Below are 26,650 nucleotides of genomic sequence, written 5' to 3' on the forward strand. Positions count from 1 at the left end.
CCGGGAGCCCGGGCCGGCTCGGCTTGGCCGGCGCGCGTGCGCCGTGCTGCCTGCAGCGGCCTCGCACCTGCCCCGGCGGCCGCGGGGCGCGGGTCGCTTCGGTCCCAGGGGGAGCGGTGCCTTCCCCTCGGGCGGCTGAGCGCCTCGGAGCCCGGCCCCGACCCCTGGGCTACCTCGAGCCTTTGTGAAGAGGCCTAAAAGACAGCATCTTCCCTTCCCGCTTCGGAGGAACGCCGCTCGCTCTTCACCTGCAGACCTCACGGCTCAGTGCCGCTGTGAAGCTTCGGCTGAGGGAAAAAATAGAGCTTTATCTATCATTAGTGAAAAAGAAAGCCATGTGCTGAACCACTTGTCACAGCCACTGCTGGAATGGGGATTTCTGCAATTTTCTTTTAAGGGCCTGTGTTCTGATGCACACTGTTACTCCACAAGTAGCGTATACATGGACTTGCTGAACAAGACAGTTTAGTGGTCAAATACTTGGGCAGATTTCCAGCAAAACTCTTTCTGCTGTCAGCTGGCAGGTGGGCACATACGTCGTGTGTGAGCTCCAAGTCATCTTCAGGAAGTTTTTGTTGACCCGTAGCCAAAAAAAGTTCGAGAGAAAATTAGCTGTTTTAAACTTACAGAGGTGAGTCATTCTTTTGTAACTACCATAATAAACTCCCAGCTACTGTACTGTAGTTTTATATCTCCCTGTGTTATCTGAGGTATAACAGGAGCTGTCCTTTTCATGTTTTCCAGTGACGTGTAATAAAAGAGATCTCGTTGGGCCCTTGAAATAGTACAGCAAGACAAAACATGCAGTATTATTTAAGTCAGGGTTTGTAAGCACTCACTGATTGAACTGTCAAAGTATAAATTTCCTCTTTCTCGAGGCGGTGGCCTGCATGTTTTTCCTTCTGAGGTACAAAGCAAGTCAGCGGGCTGTACTGCTAAACGATTAGGAGCGTCTGTCGGAAGCTACTGAATTCCAGCCAGAATTGATCACTTCGTGCCTCTGTTTCTTTGTTAGAAATACGGGGCTACTACCACTTTGCAGCCATGCTGCCAGATTATCGATCTATAAACAGTTTCAGCACTTGGTATCAACAGGTATCGCTCGTCTGACCCTCCAGGGAACGTTCGGCCAGAAATGAGTTTCAGCAGCATTTCTGAAGTTCCCTTTTGCGCTGTGGAGGTGCTGCCAGCAGCCCCGCGGCAAGGAGCCGCCACCGCGCTCCTGCTGCCCTTGGCGGGGCGGGTGACGCGCCGTCCAAACCGCGCTAATGGGGGTCACCCGCACCGCCCGCGGCGGGTCCGTGCGGCGGCTAACGCGGGGGCCGGGGGCAGCCGCGCCGCCGAGGTGCCCGGCCGAGAGCAGGCGGGGCAGGAGGTAGGGCCGCGGCTGGCCCGTCGCCCGCCGGGGCCACGGATCAGGGGCTGCGGCGGTGCCGGTGGGCTCGGCTCCGCTCCCCTCGCCCCCGGAGAGCTGCGGCGGGCGCCGCGGCCGCTGAGGGGAGCCCGCCGAGGGGAGCGGGCCGCGCCGGGCGGGGCAGGGCAGGGCGAGGCGCTCAACAGCACAGCGCTGCGCTGAGGCGGCGGCTGTTGCGGCGGCGCGGCGGGTGGGTAGCGGCGGGCGGCTCCTCCTCCTTCTCGGCGGGCGCAGCATGGCGGTCAAGGTGACTCTCCCCCTCCGGCGCTTGTCGCTGGAGGAGGCGGGCGGACCCCCCGCCTGCCCGCGCGGAGCGGCCGGGGGCGAGGCGGGCGGCGGGAGGAGGCGGCCGCTGCTGCGGGAGCCTCGCGGGGGGCCAGGGGGAGCCGCCGGCGGGGGCGGTGATGGCGGGGCGGCCCCGGGGACGGGGCGGCGCAGCCTGCCCTGCCTCTGCCTCCCGCGGTGAAGCGGCGGGGCCGAGGGCCCGGCGGGCGCGGGGCGCCCCGGGGCGGGTGCGGGCGGAGGGCCGTTATCCGGCGCGCGCGGGCGGTAACGGCCGGGCCCGCCGGGCGGTGAGGGCTGGCGTGGCGTGGGGCCGGGGCGCCGCGCCTCGGCCGGGCAGCCCGGAGTTTGACAGCTGTCATCGGCCCTGGGGTCCTGTGGAGTCCCGCAATAGGCGCAGCGGGGTCATGTTTGAGGTTGGCCCTGTCGGGCAGATAAGGGACCTGGTATTGCTGCCCTTATCAGCGCGCACGGCGGTTTTTGTCTACACTCTGTCAGTAGCCCGGCTAGCGAAGCATTAACTTGCTTGTGTTTACAGGTGCAATCAACCAAAAGAGCGGATCCGGCTGAACTACGAAATATTTTTTTGCAGGTAAAAAGATCTGTCTAATGTTGTTTGATTGACAGACTTTTATTTCTTGCCCTTTCAGCAGCTTGCCACGGCATCATACACGTGTCGTGCTTGTGGGGCGCTTAAAAGTTCACTTTGCAGGCACAGTGTATTGAAAGGGCCTTCAGGCTTTGAGGAGAAACTGCTCCTGACACAAATTGTGCTTACCCACTTCCAAATTATAATCTCAAATAGTTTTATGAGATATTTTCTAATTTTCTATAAAGCAAATAATTATAACCATAACTAGGTACTGTTATGTTTTCAAATACACTTTTGCAAGACTCTCAAAAATTGTTCTTCCATGGCTGTATGCTTTGTCCTTGGGGTTTATATGTGTTCCTCTTACAAATGAATGGACGACTGGCAATGTTTTTAGAAGTTAAAATTGATTACTTAAGATTGATGTATTTCATAATACTATCTCTTGCAGGGCATTAGAATTAACATATATAAATAACAGCATGAAGTTTTCTCCATTCCCCTTAGTTACGGTGAAGCACGATCTAAAAGGAAAATCCAATCAATCCTAAAACTTTGATAATAAGGTTTGAATCAGGCAGATGGAATATGAAGAACAACTATGTTTTAGGTCCATAGTCGGACCGCTAATATTTCCAAAATCACTAAAATACCTTTTTTCTTTCCCTTTATGTTGAATATTATACAGTATATTCCAGAAACTTTACTCTATGAAAAAGGAGAGAGTATAATATTAAGTATTAGAGCTAATACTGTGAATAATAAAATCTATTGTTTCATCTTTGACATGTTTCTTTTGGTCCTAGCATATTATTTAACAGTTTCCACGTATGATACTTAGACAGAGATACCTTTTTGCCTGAGAGGGAGAAGCTATGTCTCAACCATAATTTTGGCAGATTTTTGCTTTTGCATACTGGATTACACTGGTAACATTGCTTGAGTGCTAAAACTTAGAATGTTGGAATCAGACTGTGAAAGCCCAGCATTTAGTTTCCAGTAAAAAATCTTCCATCACAGGTTCATTTATTGTTGACATGACATTTAGCTTTTGTAGATAAGAAATACAGTAGAGTAGGTTAATAAAATAAGCAACATGAATTTTTTTTTTTTTAAATATATGTTAATACAATATAAAAATGTGTGGTTCTAGAACATCACACAGCTCTTCCAGCTTTTTGGCAAGACACTTTTGCATGTTTGATTGCAAAAAAGTGAAATGTGTCAAAGTACTCTATTCAACTTGGTAATATGGACATTTATGAGTCTTGACTTCCAGTCAGTAGAAGTGCTTGCTTCTGGAAATAAGTAAATTGTTTGAAGTCCTTGATTTTGGTCATACAGGGAAAAGTGGAAAGGAAGAACATTGTACAGCTGGTTCTTGAAATTGTCTCTATGACAATACATGTTTTATTGACCTAAAAGACAGTCTACTGGCTTTAAAACAGCTTTTTGGTCTTTCCCATGTCTATCTTACAATCTTCAAAGAAACATGCAAATTAAGTTGTGGATTGTTTTGTGCTCTGAGGAATGAAAAATACAAAAGCTCTCCTGTCTCCTCTTGAGTATCTGAGATTTGCTGTAAAAAAAGACAAACAACACAGACACCTTTGGCATAGAAAGAGGGTTCCTATTTATTTTGGATTATATTTGATTTTAATTGAGTTTGAAATTGTGTTTTTTGTTTGATAGATAGCAAGCAAACTTAGTTGCAAACTTTAAAAAAAATCAAAAGAGAACCCACTCTTTGCAAGACTAAGTTGTAGAGAGTCTTGTTATGAAATACTGTTAGTGTTGCACACATCAGGGGTCAGATATATTGTGCTCTTTGCTGAGGGTGCTGGCCTGTTCCGTGAGCTTCAGCTAAAGGGCGTGCATTCCTTCCTAAATTTGGCTTCCCTTGGAAATGGGCGCAAGGGAAGATGTGAACTCTAGGCCTTTTCGTCATCCACCTTATTCATAGAGAGCGTACTTAAATTTCCTTCTGTTCATATGGATCCTCTAATGTGATATGTGTCCTCTGTCCATCCAGTTTAAGTTGTATCTTAATGGATGCTCAGTATATACCTTTCTCTTAGAATTTCTGAAGCTTGCTATGTATTTCGTTTTATTATTTTAAACTGTTAAAAATCTTAAATTTGACTTGTGTTGAAAAGATGTGCTATTATTTCTATGTAATCCTGTAACTATGAAATGCAGGCATTGAAATTTCTTGTTTGTACACCATCAAATAAGTTACGTCTCAGATGTTTGCTAACCACTGACTTCAGTCACAACCATCACTGAAGGATAAAAGAGTTATGTAGAACAACAGTTATCATATTTCTTAGTGAGACTTCATTTTTTTTTCTTAGGCAAGACACAGTCAGCCCTCGGGGAATATAGTTGAATTATTTCCTGCCTGCTGAATACAAGTGGAACCTGTTCCAGCAAGGTGGAGAAAGAAACAAAAACAAATTTCCAATTTAAATACAGGAAACTTTTTTTCCTCCCACTTAAAAAGGTCCTGAATCTCTTGCTCATAGCGTAGCTTAATTAAAAAAAAATACGGTAGGAGTACCCATAGGTCTCTTTTGTTTCGGAACTTATTTCTCCTCTGCCCAGATAAAATAATTGGGATAGAAAACCCCTTTAAATTGAAAACTAACCAGTTTTTCAAAGAAAGCATTGTTTCTGAAAGTGTGGCGATACCTAGCACTATACTGTACAAGTAGAGTTTTTGTGTGTTCATGTTATGCGATGATGTTTAAAGAAAAGTCTCATGCAAATTCATCAAGTGCTTACCTGAGACAGTTTATAAATGTATAGTAAGAATTTTGTGTTATAAAGTAATATAACTCAAGACTGAGGAAAATACAGATTTAATTGATGTGTTATGTTTTATATGCAAATTAAGATACAATTTACAATTGTCTATTTTGTACTAAAAGATTCTTGACTTAAGTTGTATGGTGAAAAGGTAACTTGAGGACAAAAGTAAATACGTGCTCAAATACATAGCCTAGCTACTTTGTTAGGCCTTAATTTATTGGCTCGCTGCCAAGCTCTTTCAAAATACCATGACCTTCTCATATGGAGCAAAACGTATCTGTCGGTTAATTATTTTTGTCTCAAATTTTTTTTAACAAAACTTCTCACAGACAGATTTTATTGTAAAACAATTCACTGTTTTTAATAAACTCAGATAAATTGGTGTCTGAAGAAAAAAAGATTATGACATTTAGATTTTGACTCTTTGATACGAGCTCTACTGTCATACAGTTGAATTCTATTATTCTTGAAGATACACTCAATACTCTGCATGTTTGATGGTCCTTCATACGTAAAGCTTCCTTTGGATTGCATGTCTTGCAGCAGAATTGTGCTTCATAATGCATTTTTTAGTCACTTGTGTATACGACTGGAACCTTTCTGAGTTGATTCAATGAAGCCACAATTTCATTCATTATATTGTCATGTCGGCAGCAGTGCTGAATTAAAGGATTCCTGTCCACTGCTTTGTGTTCCTATTTTTGTGGAAATAATCTATTTTAATTTTGGAGTAGTTCAGTAATCTGGTTTACAGTGCAGTCTTGCAAACAGCTGTCATCACAGCTATAGGGTGGAAGAGGAAGAGGTGATGAGGTGATGTGGGGAGCTGGTATTGTGCAGGAGATACAGGAGATGCTTAAGCAGGCATTGATGCAGATGCAAGCTCCTTTACACTGAAATATTGTTATGACTGAATTGGTTGGCTTGCGTACAGCTGAAACAAGCATGAGACGTGAATGATCCCCTTTATCGTAATGGAGTGTTACACCTCAACAGGTATTGTGTGTAGGTGTTATTGTTAATTTTCTAATTCCTGTGGGTCCCTGGCAGAGTAAGGTCCCATTTTGTTCCTCTTTCACATAAAGCTGTGTCAACTGAATCAAGATACTGCAGTATATAGTGGAAAATGTAAAAATTACAGATAAGGCCATTAACTGAAGTTTGAATTCGCTAACATAGATGTTGCACTATAGGTCTTGGGGGGCATTGCCATTTCTTTTTCTGCAGAGAATGCTTATGTAGTCATCTTTTAATGACTAGAACCTGGAAAGGCGAATTACATTTTTGCATATTAATTAAAATCACTAATTCTATTGCAAATAAAAATTCTAATGAAACAGCCGTGTAGTTTTTTAACTTCACTTTCTCAGAATGAACACAGTTCTATGTATATGTTTGAAGGTCTGCATCTAAATCACTGTGTGTACAAGTAGACTGTACAGTAAAGAGTGCACGGAAGAGATGGATTTTAAACTATTAAATAAGCTTGCTTACAGATTTTGTGAGCAAAAATGATGAGAAACAAGCTCAATCATCAAACTGGATTGTGTCACAGTAGTTTAGGGAACTAGAAATCTTTTGCGAGCTACTTTCCTGTGTTCCAGGATGCAAACATAGTTTAACTTTGCAATCTGAAAACTTAAGTTTTATTTGTAAGATTACTGTCATATCATAAATAAACTACAAGACATTTTTCCTGCAACTATACTGCCATCTTGAAACAAGATCTGAGGGGTATGAACTTTCACAATACATTTCCCTTTTATTCATCACTTGTGGTGCTTTCAGTATTGGTATTACACAGTGTAACTGGACAGCTGAGGGCATGCAATTTACTTTATGCTAAAAAGTTCGCTTTTAATTTAAAGTTGACCTATAGATAAGAACCAGTGATTAATGATTTGAAACAGAAAAGTAATTGGTAAGAATACTGATACAGACATGTGGCAGTTGTCTTGGTGTACAAGTAATAAAGATGTATTTGGTTATTTTATTTCTAATTAGTTTTATTAATATTTAAATTATGCAATTCTAAAATTTGCCTGTGATTTTCATTTGAAAATTTATTATTAATAAAACTCAAAATCAAAGTAAAACGTTTCAATTGACCCAAATCCTTTTTGTCTGTATGTCAATTTTTACTTAAATGAAAAATGCCCAAACCATTAGTTTCAGGATAAAAATTAATCTGAAAAGTTTTCTCTCGCAAAAAGAGAAAAGAAATAATGTATATTTTCCAAACAAACTTAAGAATGATCAGGAACAATTATTCAGAAGATATCTGGCACTAGAAAGTGTAAGAAAATTTATGTGCTGTGTTTTCACAGTGTAGCTGCAAATGGAAAGCTACAGCATGGCTGTAATTTTTATAAATTTATGCAATTACCTGACAGTTTCTGAAAATACGTAATTGTCTTTTTATTAGAAGATACTGGTCATTATGTGAACACATCTATTCTACAGGGATAATCTGATTGTTGTGGTGCGCAACTAGGACAGTAACGCCATTAGTTTAATCAAGCCCTTTAATTTCAGAGCAGTTATGTGCAGACAGTTGTGCACCATTTTAACTGATATTCAGTAAAGATACTAGTTCGGTAATCATGGATAATTAGCATCTAAATGGATTCACTTTTGTTTGTGTGGTTTTGTTTTTTATTTTCACTCTAGTATGCCAGTGTCGAGAAAGATGGTGAGCATTACATGACCCCAGAAGATTTTGTGCAAAAATACCTAGGACTTTATACAGATCCGCGTTACAATCCTAAAACAGTGCAGCTGTTGGCTGGAGTGGCAGATCAAACAAAGGATGGGTGAGAATTTTGCTTTCCATTAGAAGCTTGTAATGCGTTGGTAAATGCGTGAGTGAAAGAGTTTGATAATTTCATCTTCTAAAATACATTATTGATTTTATTACACTTGAAACTTATTTAGATGGTAACTTTTTTGTCAAGTACAATGAAGTACAGTAGACTATAAATTTGTGGAAATTGGGAAAGACTATGGTACTTAACAGTGAAGAGTTCAATGCATTTTTTAAATTAAGATTTGTTTTAATGGACTTTTAACAATTACTACAAATGCAGAGGAAGTTGAACTACCAATAAGTTTAATGTAGTATGATTGCCTTGGAAAAGTTCTTTTCTGTATGCTCACATCCATGATTAGATATTACGTAGAGTCTTTAGTACCTGTAATTAAACATGGAATTATGAAAAAGCTTTCTTATTTCTGTAGTGTGCAATTCAAATCAAACCATTGATGAGTTTTTTAAAGTGCTGGCTATTAGGAAAGAGAGACAGTAATGACTCTATGAAGGAAGAAGGTGTTTGCCTAATCAAGATAAGGTCACACCACGTAAAGCTTTTCCAACTCTGCTTACAGATTATATTACTTGCTTTTAGACAGTTCTCGGAAATTAATTTACAAAATGCCCACTCCACTGAGGTAGTACCCTCTAACCCACTTGTCTTCAAATGAGCCTTTTCTCTTGTTTTATGTAGGCTTCTAGCTTTGGCTTTGGATTGTAGTAGGAAGCGTGGACATTGTTAAAGTAAAGTGAAAAGGTGGATCAGAGAAGAGGTCAAGAATGCAGAAGGGAGTGGGTATCTTGTAGAGAAGAAAGTTGCGGTTAAAATAGTATACAATACATTTGTAAATATATAGGTGTAACTTACTTTAAATTTGAAAGCCCCTTAAATTCCTTGGATTTGTGAGTCTAAATCCGACCTTTGACATCACTTAAATGTTTTTATTTTCCTGTGTTCTGCTTCAGAATATTTTATTAGTTTGCATAGCATCCTGAGCAGCTTGCACAGTATCTGTGCTTTACAAGTAAATTTGTGTATGCTATATACATTTTACACTAAATGACAAATGTCGGATCTCCTGTTTGATGTAATGTTACATGATTTTTTTTATTTTATAAAGCTGCAGCATTTTGATAATACATTTGATATATATATACATTTGATATATACATACATTTGATAAATCCAAATAACCTGTCTCTGTTTGCAATACATGGCTGCAGTTTGTTGCATTGTTATGCATTGAAAATGCTATTCTGTATTTATCTGTTGAAATAATAATCTAATTGATGACTAGTTAACCAACATGTGAGTATCTTGTTTCTGTAAAAGCTGTTGGTTATCCTTTACGGTGTGCATTTCTTCAGAAAATGTTTTATAATAGGATATTTCTTACATTAAGAAATCAAAAATTTGTTTTATTGCTACAACAGAACTTTACCTTGAGGCATCATGTTTTTTGTTGCTTTCTCTGTAAATATATTTGGTTGGTTGGTTGGTTTAGTGTTTTTTTTTGTTTTAAATCTGGGTAATGTTTGAAGTGAGGTAATCAAATATGGGTAAGTGTGCTTTATCTACTTCTGTATGGGAACAGTGGTAATGGGAATTATTACCATATGGTCTGCAATACAAAATGTTTGTCTGTCTGAATACCTGTTGATACTTGTCTGAAACTTATTTTCCTAAATGTTTTAATCTATGTTTATCTCTAATCTGTATTTCATGTGAAGAATTTGTTATACCCCCATTATCACTGAATTATTTGTTTATTTTTACATTCACGTTCTTCCTTTTGTAGTGAGCTGTAATGTATCAAAGTCCAGACTCTATATAATCTGTACAGAGAATTTAATAGGTAGCATGAATAATGATTGTAATCTTCACCTGAATTCTGGAATCTTTCCAAGGGCTTAAAGTTACTTTATGAAGTCCGAGGAAGTATCAGTAGTCCTATTACATACAGACATTTGTAAAGTAAATGACAGCCCAAAGTCACACAGCAAGTCATTGAGAAGCTTTGGGTTCTGTTAAGACATTTAATTCCTGTATCTGCTATCATATTCTTTTAGCCTTGCTTGCCCTTCAAATAAACATGCAAAGTGTTTTTGGTAACTTTTTTTTTGTTAATAATTTTTTATTTGATTTAGTTTTAAGTTTGGCACTTTAGGAAAAAAGCACATTTTGGAACTGGCTGTCTGTAGGCATATGTTTAAAAAAATCTAATTTTACTTTTTCCTGATGGTAACTTGATACTTACTTAACTGTTCCAGTGTACTATTGCCTTCTCCCATTACTACAGTATAAGACTGGTTTGCTTTAGTGGAACTCCATAAGGTAGTCCTTAAAACTGATGGCTTTTCACTTTCAAAAAGTGTTTCTTCCTCATTGTTACAAATGCATGTTCTGAGAAATTAATGTGATGAGGTCTAAATTAGAATTTGGCCTAAAATGCCTTGTCTGCTATCTGTTTAATACAATGAGATTTCACTGATGGTGTAGGTAAGCATTCCTATGTCATCAGACTGCAGGCACTACTTTTGAAACTAGGATACATATCCTCTCTGAATAATGTACTTACATATATGTGTGCCAAAACCAGCTTCCTAATTGCATAAGTCAATTAACGTTGGTAGGTATTGCACTTTTAAAATCAAAGATTTTCTTCTCCCTTCAAACCTTCAAATTTCACAGTAGTCATTCAAAAGTCTTCATTTTAGTTGCTTGTTTCTGGCCACTCTGCTTATCAATGTATCGTTCTTAAAATTTGGAAATGTGTTCTCCTTAAGCTAAGTCCTGAAGAAAGAGTTGATGTTTCACATAATGGAGAGTCACAGCAGAGCTATACATAATGTCTAAAAGCTATGTTGTGTGGGAAAAAAAGAGCAAAGAGTTGTAGTAGAAAAAAAGGAAAGATAGAAAAGAATTGTAAACACACGACTGACTTTGTGCCTTTGAAGAGTAACGGTACAGAAGAAATAAGAGGAAAGGAAATTTTTTAAAATGTTACAGATAAAACGAAAGGTGAGTGATTTGGTATTGTTACGGACTCTGTAATGCAGCGGGTTCACTGAATGATATTTGAGTAGCGATTGGGTGGGAAGCTCCATCATTCTGTTTAATCCAGCTCCTGTTATCTCCGCCCTAATGGATAATGGAGGATCACAGGGGATATCCCTGCTCTTAGGCATTGCAAATCGAATATATGGAAAGGAAATTGAATGTGTCTATCTCCTTTTGCTGTAGGCACTGTTAGAGTGAGACCTCTGAAGACGGCTTCTTTCAGGTTCAGGCTTCTGCGAATGAATTCTACAGAGATCGTCACTTGATTCTGTCATTTATAAAGCTTCCTGGTTAGGAATTAATTTGTATGTCAGGTTTACGCTTGTACGTGAGGTATATTTTGAAATGATAATATTTACAATTATTTTAAATGTTATTCTGTTTCTCTGATACTAAACCCTTATTTATCAAGATCATCCTTTGGATGAAACTGGCTTTGCATCTGAAGAACCATTCTCACATCTTTGATTTTTGTGGCTAAAGTATGACAAATTAATATCATAATTCTGTATTTGCCATATCTTAATTCCTTTCAAAATCACTACATTTTTTCTGTATTTTCTGCATAATGCATATATGCAAGAATGTTAACATAATGTAACCTTGTTTAAAGTATCTCAGTTCTGCTTTATGTGTACTTTGACAGAGAAAGACTAGATAAACTAATGAATAGTGTGGCTTGATTCCCCCCCTACCTACAGAACTTACACTTGGCTCTTGGGCAGTAAGCAGTATATGTGTGAAGTAATCACTATGAGGTAATGATCTCCTATGAAGAGTACTAAATTTGGATCAACTATGTACATTTTCTAGGAAAACGTACCATCTACAGTGATATTCTATGTTTTAACAGCATCTACTGAAGTAGTAATTTTTTTGTTTGATTTAAAAAAATTAATTAAAATTCTTATTCCCATTGATAATTTATTTGATGCTAAAATAGGTATCCCATCATTTATTTCTATAAACTGAGCTCAGGAACTTGTAATGGGATGGAATATTCTAAGTCATCAAGCTAAGTCCCCTATTTTTACAAGGATGAAAACACACAGTAGTTTTAATAAACCAAGTTTGCTGTTAAAATCGAAGGCTTTTTCTTGCAGTATTTTGGAAAGGCCACAGTATATGCCTGCTTTAAATACCTTTATGTGTATGTGATTTTGTTCTTGTGCCAACATTATCCTTTATTTTCTCCTGGCGTAGGGCTTATCTTTCTGCAGCTGTTCTTACATACAGCATTAGGATCCCTTCTAAATGTTTTTTCTGTTAGTCAGAATAAGCTGAGTTCCTCTAGAAAACTTATTTATGATTATCCTAATAAGTTACGTATGCATACATTCAAGTCTGAGTTTATATATGTTGAACACAAGGGCTTGGATTTCTCTGCTGCATTCCAGAGATGATGTGGGAACCCTGTCTGGGGATAGCGCTGCTTCCTTATCTCGCAAAGAAACAGCTTTCCTAATGCATCCTGAGTTACATTTTTCTATATGGTGACTGTCTTGCATACACAGCTCAGAATCTTGTGATCTGCTGTTGTGCTCAAATCCTTCCCTGCCTTGGTCGTGTCTAACTGTCCTTATGTCCAAATGTTCTTATAGTTTCTTTCTTTCTTTCTTGTCCTCAAGTACATGACTTTGCGGTCCATGTTATATTTGAAGTGTAATATTTTTTCTATATACATAGTAAAGTATAACTTTTTCTGAACGTGTTTGTTTTTTATGAATGTTATACATTGTTTTAGGAAAATACGTATATTGTATAGTATATTCCTATACTTGCATTAAACTATCTTTTCTTTCTCAGTAGAAATACATATATAAGCTAGTAATACAATGACAGCCCTGGAAATTTAATGGTGGTAGAATTTCTGTGGATTTTTATGTCTTAATTTTAAGTGCTCTCTGCTTACATTTATAATTACAAGGTAATAAATTGTAGGTATTCACTGAGAATTGATTATATTTTGTTGTTGATGGATATGAAGATTTCAGTCCTTTTATAGAGGAAAAAAATGAGTTGCATAAAGGTTAAGTAACTACATAAATGTAACAAATACTTTTTTCAGTTTCTAGTGTAGAGTCTTAACTTTTTTATATTGGAATTTTATTTTAATAATTGGATCATACAGTTTTCTAGAGCATCAAACACAAAGTATCATTGGTATTGTGAATAATTTTTTGAAATCTTTATAACGTCTGTATTTTCCTTTGTAGGTTGATTTCCTATCAAGAATTTTTGGCATTTGAATCTGTTTTGTGTACTCCAGATGCAATATTCATTGTTGCTTTTCAGTTATTTGACAAGAGTGGCAATGGAGAAGTAACATTTGGTAAGAATATCTAAAGAAAAACTGTTTAAGAAAGTGATTATAATAGCATAAATTGTAATAATGGTTCATCACCATTGGTGCATAGAAATGCATATTGTGCAGTACTGCACTGATTTTGTAAGAGTTTGCATGAGTAAAACACTTTTTTTTGTTCAAGTGGTACAAGCTTAAGAAATATACAGAAACGAAATACATTTTGCTCTGTATTCTTGAATCAAGATTTTTCATGTTTCTGGAGCAGTTAATACAATGCTGTTTTGTTCAGTGTCGTCCTAAGTAAAATTCTATGTCATAGACTTTGGATTTCTTCAGTGATGAGGGATTTTAAATATATGTTCTGGATCTCCACATATCTTTGAAGAATTGTCATTAGATACAGTAAGAGCACAATATAGAAATGAGGGAGGTCTAATCTTTTGAATTCCTAGTTTAGTGGTCCTTTTCTTGAGGAGCAAATCTTACTTTAATGTTATGACTGTAACTTCCAACTAGATGATATATTTGAAAAATCAGGAAGAAAATATGGCCTTTGAGTTTTGTTACTTTTTTTTTTCTAATCACGTAAATTAGTAATTGGACAAAATTCTTTAGACTAACTATGCTGCTTTATGATGTTGCTGAATAACTGTTACTGACATGGCAGTTTAAGGAGGACTAGGTCTTATTTTTAGAACTTCATGTTTATGAAAATTAAGATAAATTGCTGCTAAGAATTTAATAAAATTGAATGAGAATTAAATGTTATTTCTATCCAAAAGAATAAAGCTGTCAATAAAGAAAATACAAACTATGCTTGGATTTGTAACCACTTGCTGTTTGTACTATTTCATTCTTATGAAAATTGTTGCAACTTGCTGAAAAAAAAAATGCAAGGGTCTTTTTATGGAAACAAACTGCTTGACTTATGATGTCTGTTAGATTACATCGTTAACTGAAGGGTCAAATACTAAGCAATTTGGATACACAACATTTTGAAAAGAAAATCTTTTAGAACTTAAGTAAAGGTGAAGTCAGTAAATGCAGTCATTAGGAAGTAGACAAACTACTACAATCAGTGTGACCATGTTAATGATGGTGTATTGAATAATCTCACAGAACGGGGATATCCACTTTCTAGCTCCCGTGAACACACTTGAAATAGCTGGTTCCGTAAATGAACAAAAAGTAATTTCAGTTGTATATAGATTCCTCAATCAGACTGAGAATTGTTATTTTTATGAGCACATCATTATGTTAAAGGCTAAAAGAACAACACAAACAAGAAAACCTGTAAAACAGGAAACGGCATAATTTTTTCCATATCTTTCTTGCTGTATTTTTTTTTATAAGGCTGATAAATCTTGAATACGAAACGCTTCAGGGAATTTAAAATTTACTATTGTTTTTACAAATTTAATTCTATTGCACTTATTACTATATTTAATGGTATATTGTAGCATATCAGTGGTACATATTTTTGTGCTGCAGTTCCTGCACTTACTGCTGCTTATTTGCTTTTTTTTTTGTTCTTGTTGTTTGTAACGTGGGCTACTTATTTTTACTTCACAGGCATATCATACAAATTAGTGCATGTAGGAAAAATTTTGGTAACTGCAGTCAATTTCAAGTCAGTCTTGTGGCCTATAGAGGCTGTTTTATAAATGAGTCCTGCACTCCCATTTGCACACCACGTAAACAGAAAGGCTCAGAGTTTAGTTTCATGTAAAAATAAGAGAATATATAAAATCAGGTCTTAAAGTGAAAAGTTGTGATAGATTATTAGAAATATACTGAAATGGAGTAAGTTTAGCCAATCAGTGTGAGAATTGATATTGGATAAGTGAGCTCTCTTTTATGAGTGTGTAATGTATCCAGTCTGCAGATAAACCGTGTTGGTTATGGGAGCAAACATGAGTCAATTTTCTACCTCGGATGCAATGCTGTGTGGATGTGATTGCATTGATTGCAAAGCTAACTCAAGCCAGTAAGTCTTGCCAGAAGTGACATGGATTTACTGAGGGTTTTTTGCACTGTGCATCTGGAACAAGGGGTGGAGGTGCTGGAGAGTGGAACACAGATTCAACTTGGGTCTGTTAGGCCAGTAACTTGAACCCAACACTGGCTTTGCTGGGCGTGAGATAATGTCTCAAAATCATTTGGGTATGACTGTATGGCATTTTAAAAAAATATCCTGATCTACTCAAATTTTCAGTTATCTGGAGAAAGTTAAGTGTACTTGTTGATTTTTAGAGCTGGCTCTGTATTTGAAAGCAAGTTGCTCCAGTCGGGTTCACATCTCCTGTTTAGGATTTATTTACTGACATGGACTCGGACCGTACTTGAGCACTTCAGCTTCTTGCAGTCCTCTTTAGCCTCAATCTGCCACTTGTCTCTTCAAAAGTTTAGTTTCTAACTCTCCAATGAGGAAACTATTAATTAAATTGTATTACAGAAGAACCTCTGTCTTATCAGTTGAGAAATGGAAGAGGACAAAGAGTTTATGATTCTTTAGAAACTACTTGGTAGAAATACTTGTCGGCTATGCTATGCTAATCAATGTCTTTGTCTGTGCAATATCATACGTTAATTGGGATTGTTGAAACAGGAAGCTTTCTGTCACTTTAATGTCTTCTACTTTCTTACTGCTTTGGGATGTTTTTCCAGGAGTTTTGGACATCCAGAAATCCTGTACGAATGACTGCCATAAATGTGCAGATAGTATGCTGCAATATTTGTATAGTAGGTCCATTGCAAGAGCATGAAATTGGTCCTACTTGGACCTATGAGCAAACTGTACAGCATGCTCAGTACTCTTTACACGTTTCAGCTGCACTGGAGTTGCTGTCAGCTTGGTGAATAAAAAGCAATAAAATGACTATTTTATAACCCATTGATACAAGTGACAGTGTCGTTTAAATGACTTTTTAATCATGGAGAAATAGAAAAAAAAATTTCTTTTCCTGATCAAATGCTTGTACATCTTCATAAATGATTCCTAAGTGAATATTTTATGGGAAATGTGTTGCTGATGAGCCCTTACAATATTGCTTTAACCGTAAAATATTTAAAAGGTAACAGCTAAAGCTGGTAAAGTGCTTTTTTTTCATGCATTGTTTTTCTTGTTGTGGGTTGCTATCTGTAACCAGAGAAGACTGACAACCACTTTGCTTTTTTGATCATGGGATGTAACTGACTAAGCTACTTAACATGAGCGAAATATTTAAAAACGCTCCATAAAATTAATGCTATTGTACTAAGGAAGCTTCTTTTTATTGCTATTCTATGCAGGTCTTTTGACCTGAATTCAGGTTAAACCAAATCTGAATATTTCATCTGCTCAAGCTATTGGGTTTGCTTCGATGTTGAAGCAGATAATCCTTGCTGTGATTAAAAGGTGAAGTCTGTGACTATCACTGAAACTTCTGTCCAAAATAGGTTGTCTAACTGGAAGTAAAAGGATTCTTTGTAATTTATCCCTTTGGCAAACCATACAATGATCTGGACTGTATCACTTTTAATTGACTGTACAATTTTAAGGCTTTTTCCACAAAGAAGGCCATTCTCTGATAAACTGGAGAATTTCAGAGACACTTTTTTAGTTAAATACCCGTGCTGGTATGGATAGAAAGATAGAGCTAAAATAATGAGATTTTGAAACAATTTTACTGCCTCCATGTTTGTGATTCTTCTGTATTCAGAATTTTTACATTATTTTGGAGATAATTGGAAAATATTTATGGAACTGAACATAAGGCTTTTAAAAACATCCTGCAGCTCAAAATCTAATTAAAAATATTTTGCAGAGTATAATGGCCTCTTCTTTAAAGTCACTGGGGGGAGTAAGGGGATTGGATACCTAGTAGTGCAACTATATGAAAATTACCATGATATTGGTGAACTGAAATAATAAACATCAATCTAATAGTTTCAGAAGTTGGGTATACAGTGATACTGAAATCTTGTCCATCTATTTCCATAAACAAATTTTAGTTGGGGAGAGAAAGTTCAGATTTCCCTTAATCAGGACATAGAGTTTGAGAACACTGGAAGAAGGTGAGTGCGAAGAACAAGAGAAAGGAGTTGAATATATGTTGTTATAGTTCTTTGCTTTTGAGTATTATTTTTCAGGAAAAACAGATCACTCCTAATACTCTCTCTTCCACCATTTCCAAAAGAGCAATTGGATTGAAAATGCCAGGATTTGGATTTAATCTTAAGAGTTCTGCTTTATAAAATATTGTTTGCAACCATAAAGGCTGGAAACCCTTTAAAATCTAAACAGACAAAATCTCATAATCACATGGTTACAGATCTGAGGACATAAGAAAACCACCATGGTTTTATCAAGTGTGCTGTAAACTAGAACTGCTATTTTTCTTGGCTTCCTGGTAGCCATATGTTAGTTGCCTGTCTTCAAGTATCTTTTGCTTAACACATGCAGATAATGTAGGAAACATCACTGTATGTTACGACTTTCTTTTGTCCTCATGTTTTTTTTTGAGTTTTTTTGTTTGTTTCTTTCCTGTTGTATGGTTCAGGTTTAAACCACAGTTTTAAACACTTGTGAGCAGTGCAGGATGGGAGCCCCTCCTTATTTTTTATAGTAATAATATAGTATTAAGTTCAAAACCATATTTCAACAAGAGGGAATGGAAAAGGAGAAGTCCACATTAAAATTACATATATTCACAATTTGTTGTTATGGCTGTCACTAATCTTAACCTTAAACGGAATCACTAATCCTTTTAAAATAAGAGTAGAAATACATTGTAACAATTTCTAGTTTATCTTTCTCACTTTTCCCACCACTTGTCATTTTGCTCTCATGTCAAAGTAATTATTGTATTACCTACATTTGGATCACTCTTAATATACTTCTGTTGCCTCAGGTGTTACAAAAAAAGTCTTTTTGCCTTTAACTGTGATTTTTTATTTTATGCTTGAAAGTGAAAATATGTAAAATTTTCTGTTAGCAGAAATAGTGAAAAATAGCAACATAGAATATGTTAAAATGCATTATGTACATTAAGGCTGAAATATGTACAAATGGGACTGTAGATGACTGAGTAGACAGATTTAAAAAAAAACCCTATTAAACAACAAACCTTTAGCATACTTCTACTAGTACTTAAAACTATCACATTTATATTTTTGTGTCTCTAAGAAGCATGATTGGTGTTCCATCACTAGTGAGAGGGAATGGCAAACTCTGTTAATAGGTTGATGGCACTGGAATTGTGTGAGGTTTCCACTCTGCTTCTTGGGGAGCTGATAAGTCAAAATAAATAATAGGTACTACCTCAAGGCTTACTTGAGCTACTGAGCTCATGCCCACCATGGGCCATCAAGAAGACATCATAGTGTTTATGACTTAAAGTATTCTTCCTCCTATGTAATTCAGTATTGCCTAAAAACTTTGTTTTCCTTATATCGTTTTTCTGAACCCGATAGGTAACAGTGTTTGATGGAGGTTGAGCCAGTCATGTGCATGCTGCCTGCAGATAGCTACTCCAGGCATCTATAATTTGTTTAAAATGATTGGGTGGGGAAATTCTGAAGCAATCTTGAAAGAATGTGGGTCGCCTTGGAGGTAATGTACTAGTGCACTAGAGTAGTAGGTTTATTGTTCCTGGGGCTGATGGTAAGTTGAGTATGTCATCAGGCTGCTGACTTGTATGCCTATCTGAGAAGAAAATGCATTGCTATAAGCCTGGATAGAAAGTTATCAGCTCAGTAGGAAAGAATTCCACTGCGGAAAGGTGAGCAAAGAGTAGGAGAAGACATTAGTAAATGAGCAACATGTATTGACAGGGACAATGAATGCATTCTGTAAAATGTCATACTAAAATGAAAGGGTTTAAAAATAATTTGCTGTTTGCCCCCTGCAGAATAGCTCTGTTGGAAATTTGAAGTACTTGTAGTTTATCTTAATTTAGAAACATTACTGGGTTTTGACTGAGGGAGATGAAAAAAAAAAGGCAAAAAACCTCAGCATCCGTACCTTAATGTTACCTGTTTTCTTTGTTCCCAGAGCTTTGCTTCTGCTGTGAAAAAAATAAATTAAAAATAAGACATTTGATCATAGTTCAAAGTGGTGAAAGTGTAGGTGATGATCACATTATGTATAATTTCTGAAATTTGATTGTCCGTTTGCTGCTTCTCATCACACAAGTTGTTAGTTGTGGTGATGGCTATTTGCTTTAATATAAGAGAACAGCCAATGAAATTGGATTAAAAAGGTATTCTTGATATATTGTGAAGAAAGCATTGCTACTCTTGGGTAGAAGTAGTAAATTTTAGTGCTTATCTAGAGATGTTTGAGAATCCCAAATGGCTTTGGAAAATTGTATTTAGAGTTTCAGTGTTTTTAACTGTGTCAGTTATTCACCACAGGTACATGGTTTTGCTCCTGTACCCCAAATGTTTCATAAACAAAGCCAACATGGAATTAATTAAGCACTAGATACAACAGCATACCCTTAAACCCAGGCTGCTGTAATACATGCAGTATACATTACTGATTGTGAGTGATTGCGTGTGGAAGAAAAATGGATAAGGCACTTCAATTTTCAGAGGAGCAACAGGCTAATTTGGATACCATTTTTTAAAGCTAGTTAGCCACTACTAGGATTCTTCAAGTACCAATACACTCAACTATTGAATATAAATTTATTAATTTATTTACCAGTATTGTTTTTATGTGCTGAAGAATCTTGACTTGTGATGTGTTTACGACTAGTTTTAAACATTTTTAAGAAGGAAAAATGAATAGCGTAGGAAACCGGTTCTTGGTTAGTTAAGGAGTATACAATTAAATGCTTGAATGAGAGTTATGAAAAGACCAGGGGCTTAAGTCTCATTACAAATAATTGGAAGAGCTGTCTATATAAGCATGTATGAATAATTTCTTGTAAGAAAAAAGTGAGACTTTTTTTTTAACCTTTCTCTAAGGTTAAAAGAAGCAATCATTGGAAACAATTGAAATACAATTTAAATTTTCTGGCTGCTTCAGCATGTTCTTTCCTAAGTTTTCATTAGGAGAACTCAGTCTGTATTAGAAGTCAGTGTTACAGATGTGTAAGTAGTCACTAGTTGGCACCCTGTTCGTACATTAGTAGCCAAGCCAATAGATCCAATTAAGCAGGCCTGTCTTCCATTCCGTTCACAGTTCAGTGCCATTTTGCAAGCTCAATAGTGAGCTGCACTGATCTGTGTGTGTTTGTAGTACATGAAGACTCTAGGTAGTTTGGTCAGAAGCTGCAATGAATAAGTGGTAGGTGGGGAATTTAAATTTACCTCTCCTGGTTCCTTTATTTCTAGCAATGATCAATAAATCTACTACAGACAAAACTTTCAATAGAAGTATGGCAAAATAAAACAGTTTCGCACTATGTATTGGGTGCTTTATCCCTCATTTTCTTAACCCTCACCTTGCATATTGATACCGGTGAATAGACATGAGTGGACCGTTACAAGTAGTCTGGGCACTTTTTTAAGTTTCTTGTTTACCCGAAGAACTCCTTTAGCCTACCTTGCAGTGGAAACTATGGTTTAAATTGCAGTTTTTTGACTATAGTCTGTGTTTGACCTTTAAGTAAGGGCTCAATTACAGTTTAATCGCTTACTAGTCATAATCTGCCCTTTGAATATGTAATCCCAAACTAACTGTGAAGCAGCTGATCTAGCCAAGGAATCCTACTTTGTATGTCCCCGTTCTGAGACAGATTAGTTCTGAACATTCCCCTTCCTTTCCTCACTGAAAAGATAAAACCATATAGTGATTTGCCTAGATTTGATCTAGAACTAGTAGAATGGCTATAGAATTGGAAGAAAGAATGAATCAAGTAGTGCTTTAGCATAGAGAAAGCAACACATTTACTCCAAGTAAATAGCTCTTGATGTAGTTACCAAATGATACTAAAGTTCTTCTCATTGCATTTTGTCTTTTAGCAGAACTATTTACTCTTGAACACAGAAAAGAAGAGGTGTGTTTTCAGCTAAAATATTCTGTACTTTGTTTTAAATTTAAGCTATATGCCACATTTTGCTTTGGTTGTTAGGAGGTTCTAGGTTAGTTGATAAATCAATTCAGGTAATTTGAGGTAGATTTTTGAAAAGTGTTCACGTGGTATGGATAGATGTCCAGTTACACTGTTTATGTGGTTGGATAATCTGCACAAAAAGCAGGCTTGTTTTGTAGCATGGCAATGCTGTGTATGAATAATGCATGCTTTTTTTCAGATGAGGTTTTTGACTGAATTCAGATAACACATTTGGCATTGAGATTTCAGTTGTACAGTATACATACGGAGAATCCATATTCTGAAATGACAGGTTTTTTTCTTTACTTCATTTAAAAGAGGACATCTCTATCTTCACTTATCTTAAAACATTTTAATAACTGAGACTACCAATTATGTTTTATAGGATTTGATTTTTGTGCTAAGGCCTTATCAAAAGCTTTTAATAAGGTGCTTTCTGCTGAGTTAATGATATGTTTTAGATGGCATTTCTTATACCTATCTTCAATAGACATATTCAGACAGTGTGATTGTAATAATCAAGTTTCAATCAAACCATACTTAGTATGACAAATATTGCATGAGATTGTAATGCAGGTATTCGTGCTCTTGAGAAAGGGCTTAATTTGACTTCTAGCAGAGATGGAGAACCACTATTGATTTTTATATCAGAATGCAAACTAGCTCTTATTTGTCATGTATGAGGGAAATTCCTTCTTAATTAAAACGAAATAAAACACTCACTCCAAGGTTTTATGCAGTAATACAAAAAGTATCACATTGTGTCACAAATGTGTTCTTATACAGGTCTGTAAAGGTTCGGTTAGCAATTATTCTTAACAAACTAAAAAGCTTCTTAAACAGCTGCTTAAAACATCATTTGCTGGTATCCTTCCTGGAATGTTTGTAGATTTACTGTACCCGAAAACTCACTTGTTGTTTTTCCCTCCCCCAAAGCAAATGTCAAAGAAGTATTTGAACAAACTATTATTCATCTTCAAATCCCCTTCAACTGGGACTGTGAGTTCATTCGACTGCATTTTGGACATAACAGGAAGAAGCATCTTAACTATTCAGAGTTCACTCAGTTTCTTCAGGTCAGTTATTAAACTTCTTCCAAAGTAGAACTGAAATTCATTTGCACTTCTAATAATACACTAATACCATTATAAATTTTGAGCTTATTCTGATAGTGATAATTATTATCTGATACTAATCCTGACAATTACGATGAACTGTTATTTCTCCATACCAGTTCTGTAAACAGTGTATACTCATTGTGCTTTAACTTGAATATCATCCTATAAAAGAATGGGACTAAATATACTGTTTATGAAATTAACCATTTTACTGATTGTTGTTAAACTGGATTGAGGGTCTACTTTTTCTGTCATAGGAATTTAATAGCAAAAACCAGAGCAAGATTGCATCCTTAATACAACCAGTTGTTATTAACCATATAACCTCCTATATAAAGGTTTTAGCTTCTGTAACATTTCTTTTAATTTTATAAATGTTATCCTAATACTTACCCTTTTTTTCTCTCACTGGCATGCATGCTACCACACGTATATTGGGAGTTTGGTCTTAAATGCGGCCAACTTCGCAGGAGCCAAATATGCTTTCCTGAGATGTTGCTGAAGCACCCTCTAGGGATCAGGCTTTAAAGGATCTCACTCCTAGAACTGGACTTTGTGCTAAGCCAAAAAGTTACAGTAAAAACATATTATGAATTGAACATTATACTGGAAGGAAGTAAAGGAAGACATCAGTTATAAGGGATGGAGGAAGAGGAAAGTAGGAGAAATGTACATTATAATTAATGAGAAAGGAGTTTGCAGAATTGTAGGTAATTGCACTCAATTCCATAAATTAACATGCAGTGATCACCTCATGATATTACTTAAAGTTTTCTGTCTAATAGACGTGAAGAAAAATAGATTATGCACTTCCAGAGCTGGCCTTTGGTACAAAATAGTTTTGGACATACTGTCTTAAAAGTAGGGAGTGATAGATATGCTTTGATATAATCTGTAATTATTGTCCAGGTTAAAAATAGATCATAGAATCACAGAATAGCTTGGGTTGGAAGGGACCTCTAAAGGTCATTTAGTCCAACCCCCCTGCAATGAGCAGGGACATTAACCAGATCAGGTTGCTCAGAGCCCCATCCAGCCTGACCTTGAATATTTCCAGGGATGGGGCATCTACCACCTCTCTGGGCAACCTGTTCCAGTGTTTCACCACCCTCATTGTAAAAAATGTCTTCCTTATATCTAATCTGAATCTGCCCTCTTTTAGTTCAAAACCGTTACCCCTTGTGCTATCACAACAGGCCCTACTAAAATGACTGTTCCTATCTTTCTTATAAGCCCCCTTTAAGTATTGAAAGACCACAGTGAGGTCTCCCTGGAGCCTTCTCTTCTCCAGGCTGAACAACCCCAACTCTCTCAGCGTTTCCTCATACCAGAGGTGTTCCATCCCTCTGATCATTTTTGTGGCCCTCCTCTGGACCTGCTCCAACCCGTCCGTGTCTTTCCTGTACTGAGCTGTATCTAGATCTAGAGCAGATTCTAGAAAAACCTGTCTAACTAGATAGGATCTGAAGTCTGTATTGTGAATTGAGATACTGGAGTTTGGCACAGTCTTTCAAGGCTGAGGTATAACTTGGTGTTACTTTCCAGGAATAAACTGTGTCCTGCATTTGATACTACATATTTTAAGTGGTCCCAGGCACAAATTCAGGACACTAGTGCAGAAAAAGCCCAGATTGCTAGTGAGAAGAATCTTTTTGTTGGGAACCCAGAGCAAAGTGATAAATACCTGTTCTGTTTTTATGTTTATTGTTCAATATACTGTCATGTAAGATACAGTAACCTCTTACTGTCATCATATAATAAAAACCCTTAGTAGGAAGTGTAGTATGGGCTGCGGTAATTTCAGTATGTACACAAGTGGGATATTGTTGTCTCTCCTTTTAGACCAGGTTGGTTTTCTTATTTGGTCTAACAGCATCTTGTGGGGTTTGGGACTTGGATCAGAGAAGGCTTGTTGCACCCTGATCTAGAAAACCTTGATCTTGAGGTTATAAGACTTGAGAAATTACTGTAAAGGTGATATAAACTAGATAGTTTGCCCTCTTCTTATTGTCTGTCAGAACATGGTTATTATTTTAGCTGCTTCTAGAGGTCTGAATGACAGCTGAATGTGTTTTATTGTTTGCTTGAATAGAAGGAAACAACTTTTTTCTGGACATAGAATTTACAACCATCATTATTATCTTGAGGTTAGGTTACTGCAGTGTGCTTTATATGAAGGTTTTTACAGATTGTATAGGAGTTTTAAATTGCCTGAAATGAGTGACCATTTCTGACATTATGGGAGGTAGCTGTTGGGGGCAATCTAAATCTATATTATATAATTTTCACTGTCCTCCTGTTTATTTTCAAGTACTTTTCAATGAGTTTATAATAGCCCAGTCATATTTCATCTTGGATGTGTAAGGGATCGGCTCACTTTGAGTCTTTAAAATCAATATCAGAAGTTTCTCTAGCAGTTAAGTATTTAATAAAGGAATGGATAGCAGACAGGACATGGGTATGTGAAGTTTATTTCTCAAATCATTTAGTGAAAGTGCGTATTTCCTTACAGTTGAATTGAGGCTTTTCTTTGACAGAGGAATGAATCTGTGGATAGAATCAGTATGCAGACTTCTTGTTTTACTTGAGCTGGCCTTTAAATTTAAACTGCAGTTGTGCTGTGGTCTACACACACAGACATATTGAGGCATGCTGTAAGAATATGAAATGAGTGAGAGTTTTGTGAATGGTGAGTTACAGAATTTGCTTCTAATCTGCTATTTCTGAATATTCATTCTAGGAGCTGCAGTCAGAACATGCAAGACAAGCCTTTGCATTGAAAGACAAAAATAAAAGTGGTATGATAACTGGGCTGGACTTCAATGACATCATGGTTACCCTTCGCTCGCATATGCTGACTCCATTTGTGGAAGAAAATTTAGTTTCAGTAAGTGTAAAGAAAAGTGCCTTGAATTCAGTATTTAATAGCTGTAATGTTTTAAGATGTTACTGCTTCTCTCCCACTTTGTCTTCTCCTACCTGTTTATCACTGCCTTGGTGCTAGAGATTATCACCTTCATAATAGAGTGGGCAGAGCGAAACGTGGCAGCACTCCTTGGCTGCAGTAGTGGAAAAGTTTGGCAGTCTGGTTTACATGGTTAAAGTGCCATTGGAAACACTTTGAGTTAGTCTACTATACTTTCCACTAAAGCACGGCAAAATTGTACTTGGCACAGAAAGAACATTCATTTAGGACAAAACCATCTAATTTTTATATTTGAATATCTGACAGATCTCAAAAGGTGGAGACTACTTACAGTTGTGTCCTTTTATATACTCTTACATTCTTTTCTTTTTCGGATCAGAATTTGGAAAGTCTGTATGTAGATTCTAGAGGTAGAATGGTTACAGCTGTGATAGTCTGGCAAGATCTGTAGGAAAAGTAATGACATAAAAGTTATAAAATAAAAGTATATAGTATAAAAAGTATATAAGAATGAAAATTATATAAACTATAAAGTAATAAGTTTAACCTTACTATTTTAGCTATAAATCTTGCCTTGGCTAACTAATAAGGCATACGATCTTCTGGAAAATTTATAGTATCTACTAACTTTAGACTCTGAAATAAATGGTCACTGCTGTATGTGATGCAAGAAGTCAGTTAGTGCCTTTATCTGAAGTAGCATTTACATGCATTTGTCTTTTAGAAATAAAGAGTATTAGAAAACTACTCAGTGACACATTTAGTGTGTGTATCAGATAAATTGAATAATAATCGACTTATGTGATTATGTCCTGATCATTTCCTAATGTTCAATTTTTACCAAAAAATAGTATCCTGTCTAGTAGTTCTCCCCTCATGTTTCTATTAAAAATATCGTAAAGGTACAAGAATAGAGAGATATCTTTAATTCTTTCCTTATTTGCCCAAATGGATGTTTCTGTAATTTGTAATAAGATGTTGTAAAAGGGCTTAAGGAACTTAACTGCATTCATTTAATTTTTAAAGGTAGCTGGTGGAACTGTTTCTCATCAGGTCAGCTTCTCCTATTTCAATGCATTTAATGACCTTTTGAATAACATGGATCTCGTTAGGAAGATATACAGTAATATAGCAGGTACAAGAAAAGATGTTGAAGTCACAAAAGGTAAAGTATATTTCCTACACTTTATTAATTTTTTAGTTCTGTCCAATTTGTGATCTGGTGTTGCATATGGGTTAAGGCAAGTCAGAAGCTGCAATAGTATGCAAGGTTAGGGCTACTGT

At 36.8% G+C, this 26,650-nt stretch overlaps 1 protein-coding gene across 4 annotated transcripts in view; it reads left to right on the plus strand.

Moving 5' to 3' along the window:
- Positions 1 to 20: 20 nt before the first annotated feature.
- The window catches only part of SLC25A12 (solute carrier family 25 member 12), a 52,787-nt gene continuing 26,157 nt past the window's right edge, over positions 21 to 26,650 (plus strand). The window contains exons 1-7 of one of the 4 annotated variants that reach the window (XM_087731120.1): positions 21 to 631; positions 2,235 to 2,288; positions 7,770 to 7,912; positions 13,186 to 13,301; positions 22,259 to 22,398; positions 25,181 to 25,327; positions 26,393 to 26,531. In XM_087731120.1, the coding sequence (XP_087587246.1) occupies positions 7,803 to 7,912; positions 13,186 to 13,301; positions 22,259 to 22,398; positions 25,181 to 25,327; positions 26,393 to 26,531 (652 nt within the window). In that variant the 5' untranslated portion in view covers positions 21 to 631; positions 2,235 to 2,288; positions 7,770 to 7,802. Of the gene's footprint in view, positions 632 to 1,571; positions 1,662 to 2,234; positions 2,289 to 7,769; positions 7,913 to 11,152; positions 11,303 to 13,185; positions 13,302 to 22,258; positions 22,399 to 25,180; positions 25,328 to 26,392; positions 26,532 to 26,650 lie in introns of those variants that run through there. The other 3 variants (XM_087731119.1, XM_087731121.1, XM_087731122.1) reach the window with 3 other exon arrangements.

Source organism: Nipponia nippon, unplaced genomic scaffold, assembly GCF_047370975.1.
Source record: "Nipponia nippon isolate SJK-2023a ecotype South Korea unplaced genomic scaffold, ASM4737097v1 scaffold_5, whole genome shotgun sequence".
NCBI classification, from domain to species: Eukaryota; Metazoa; Chordata; class Aves; order Pelecaniformes; family Threskiornithidae; genus Nipponia; species Nipponia nippon.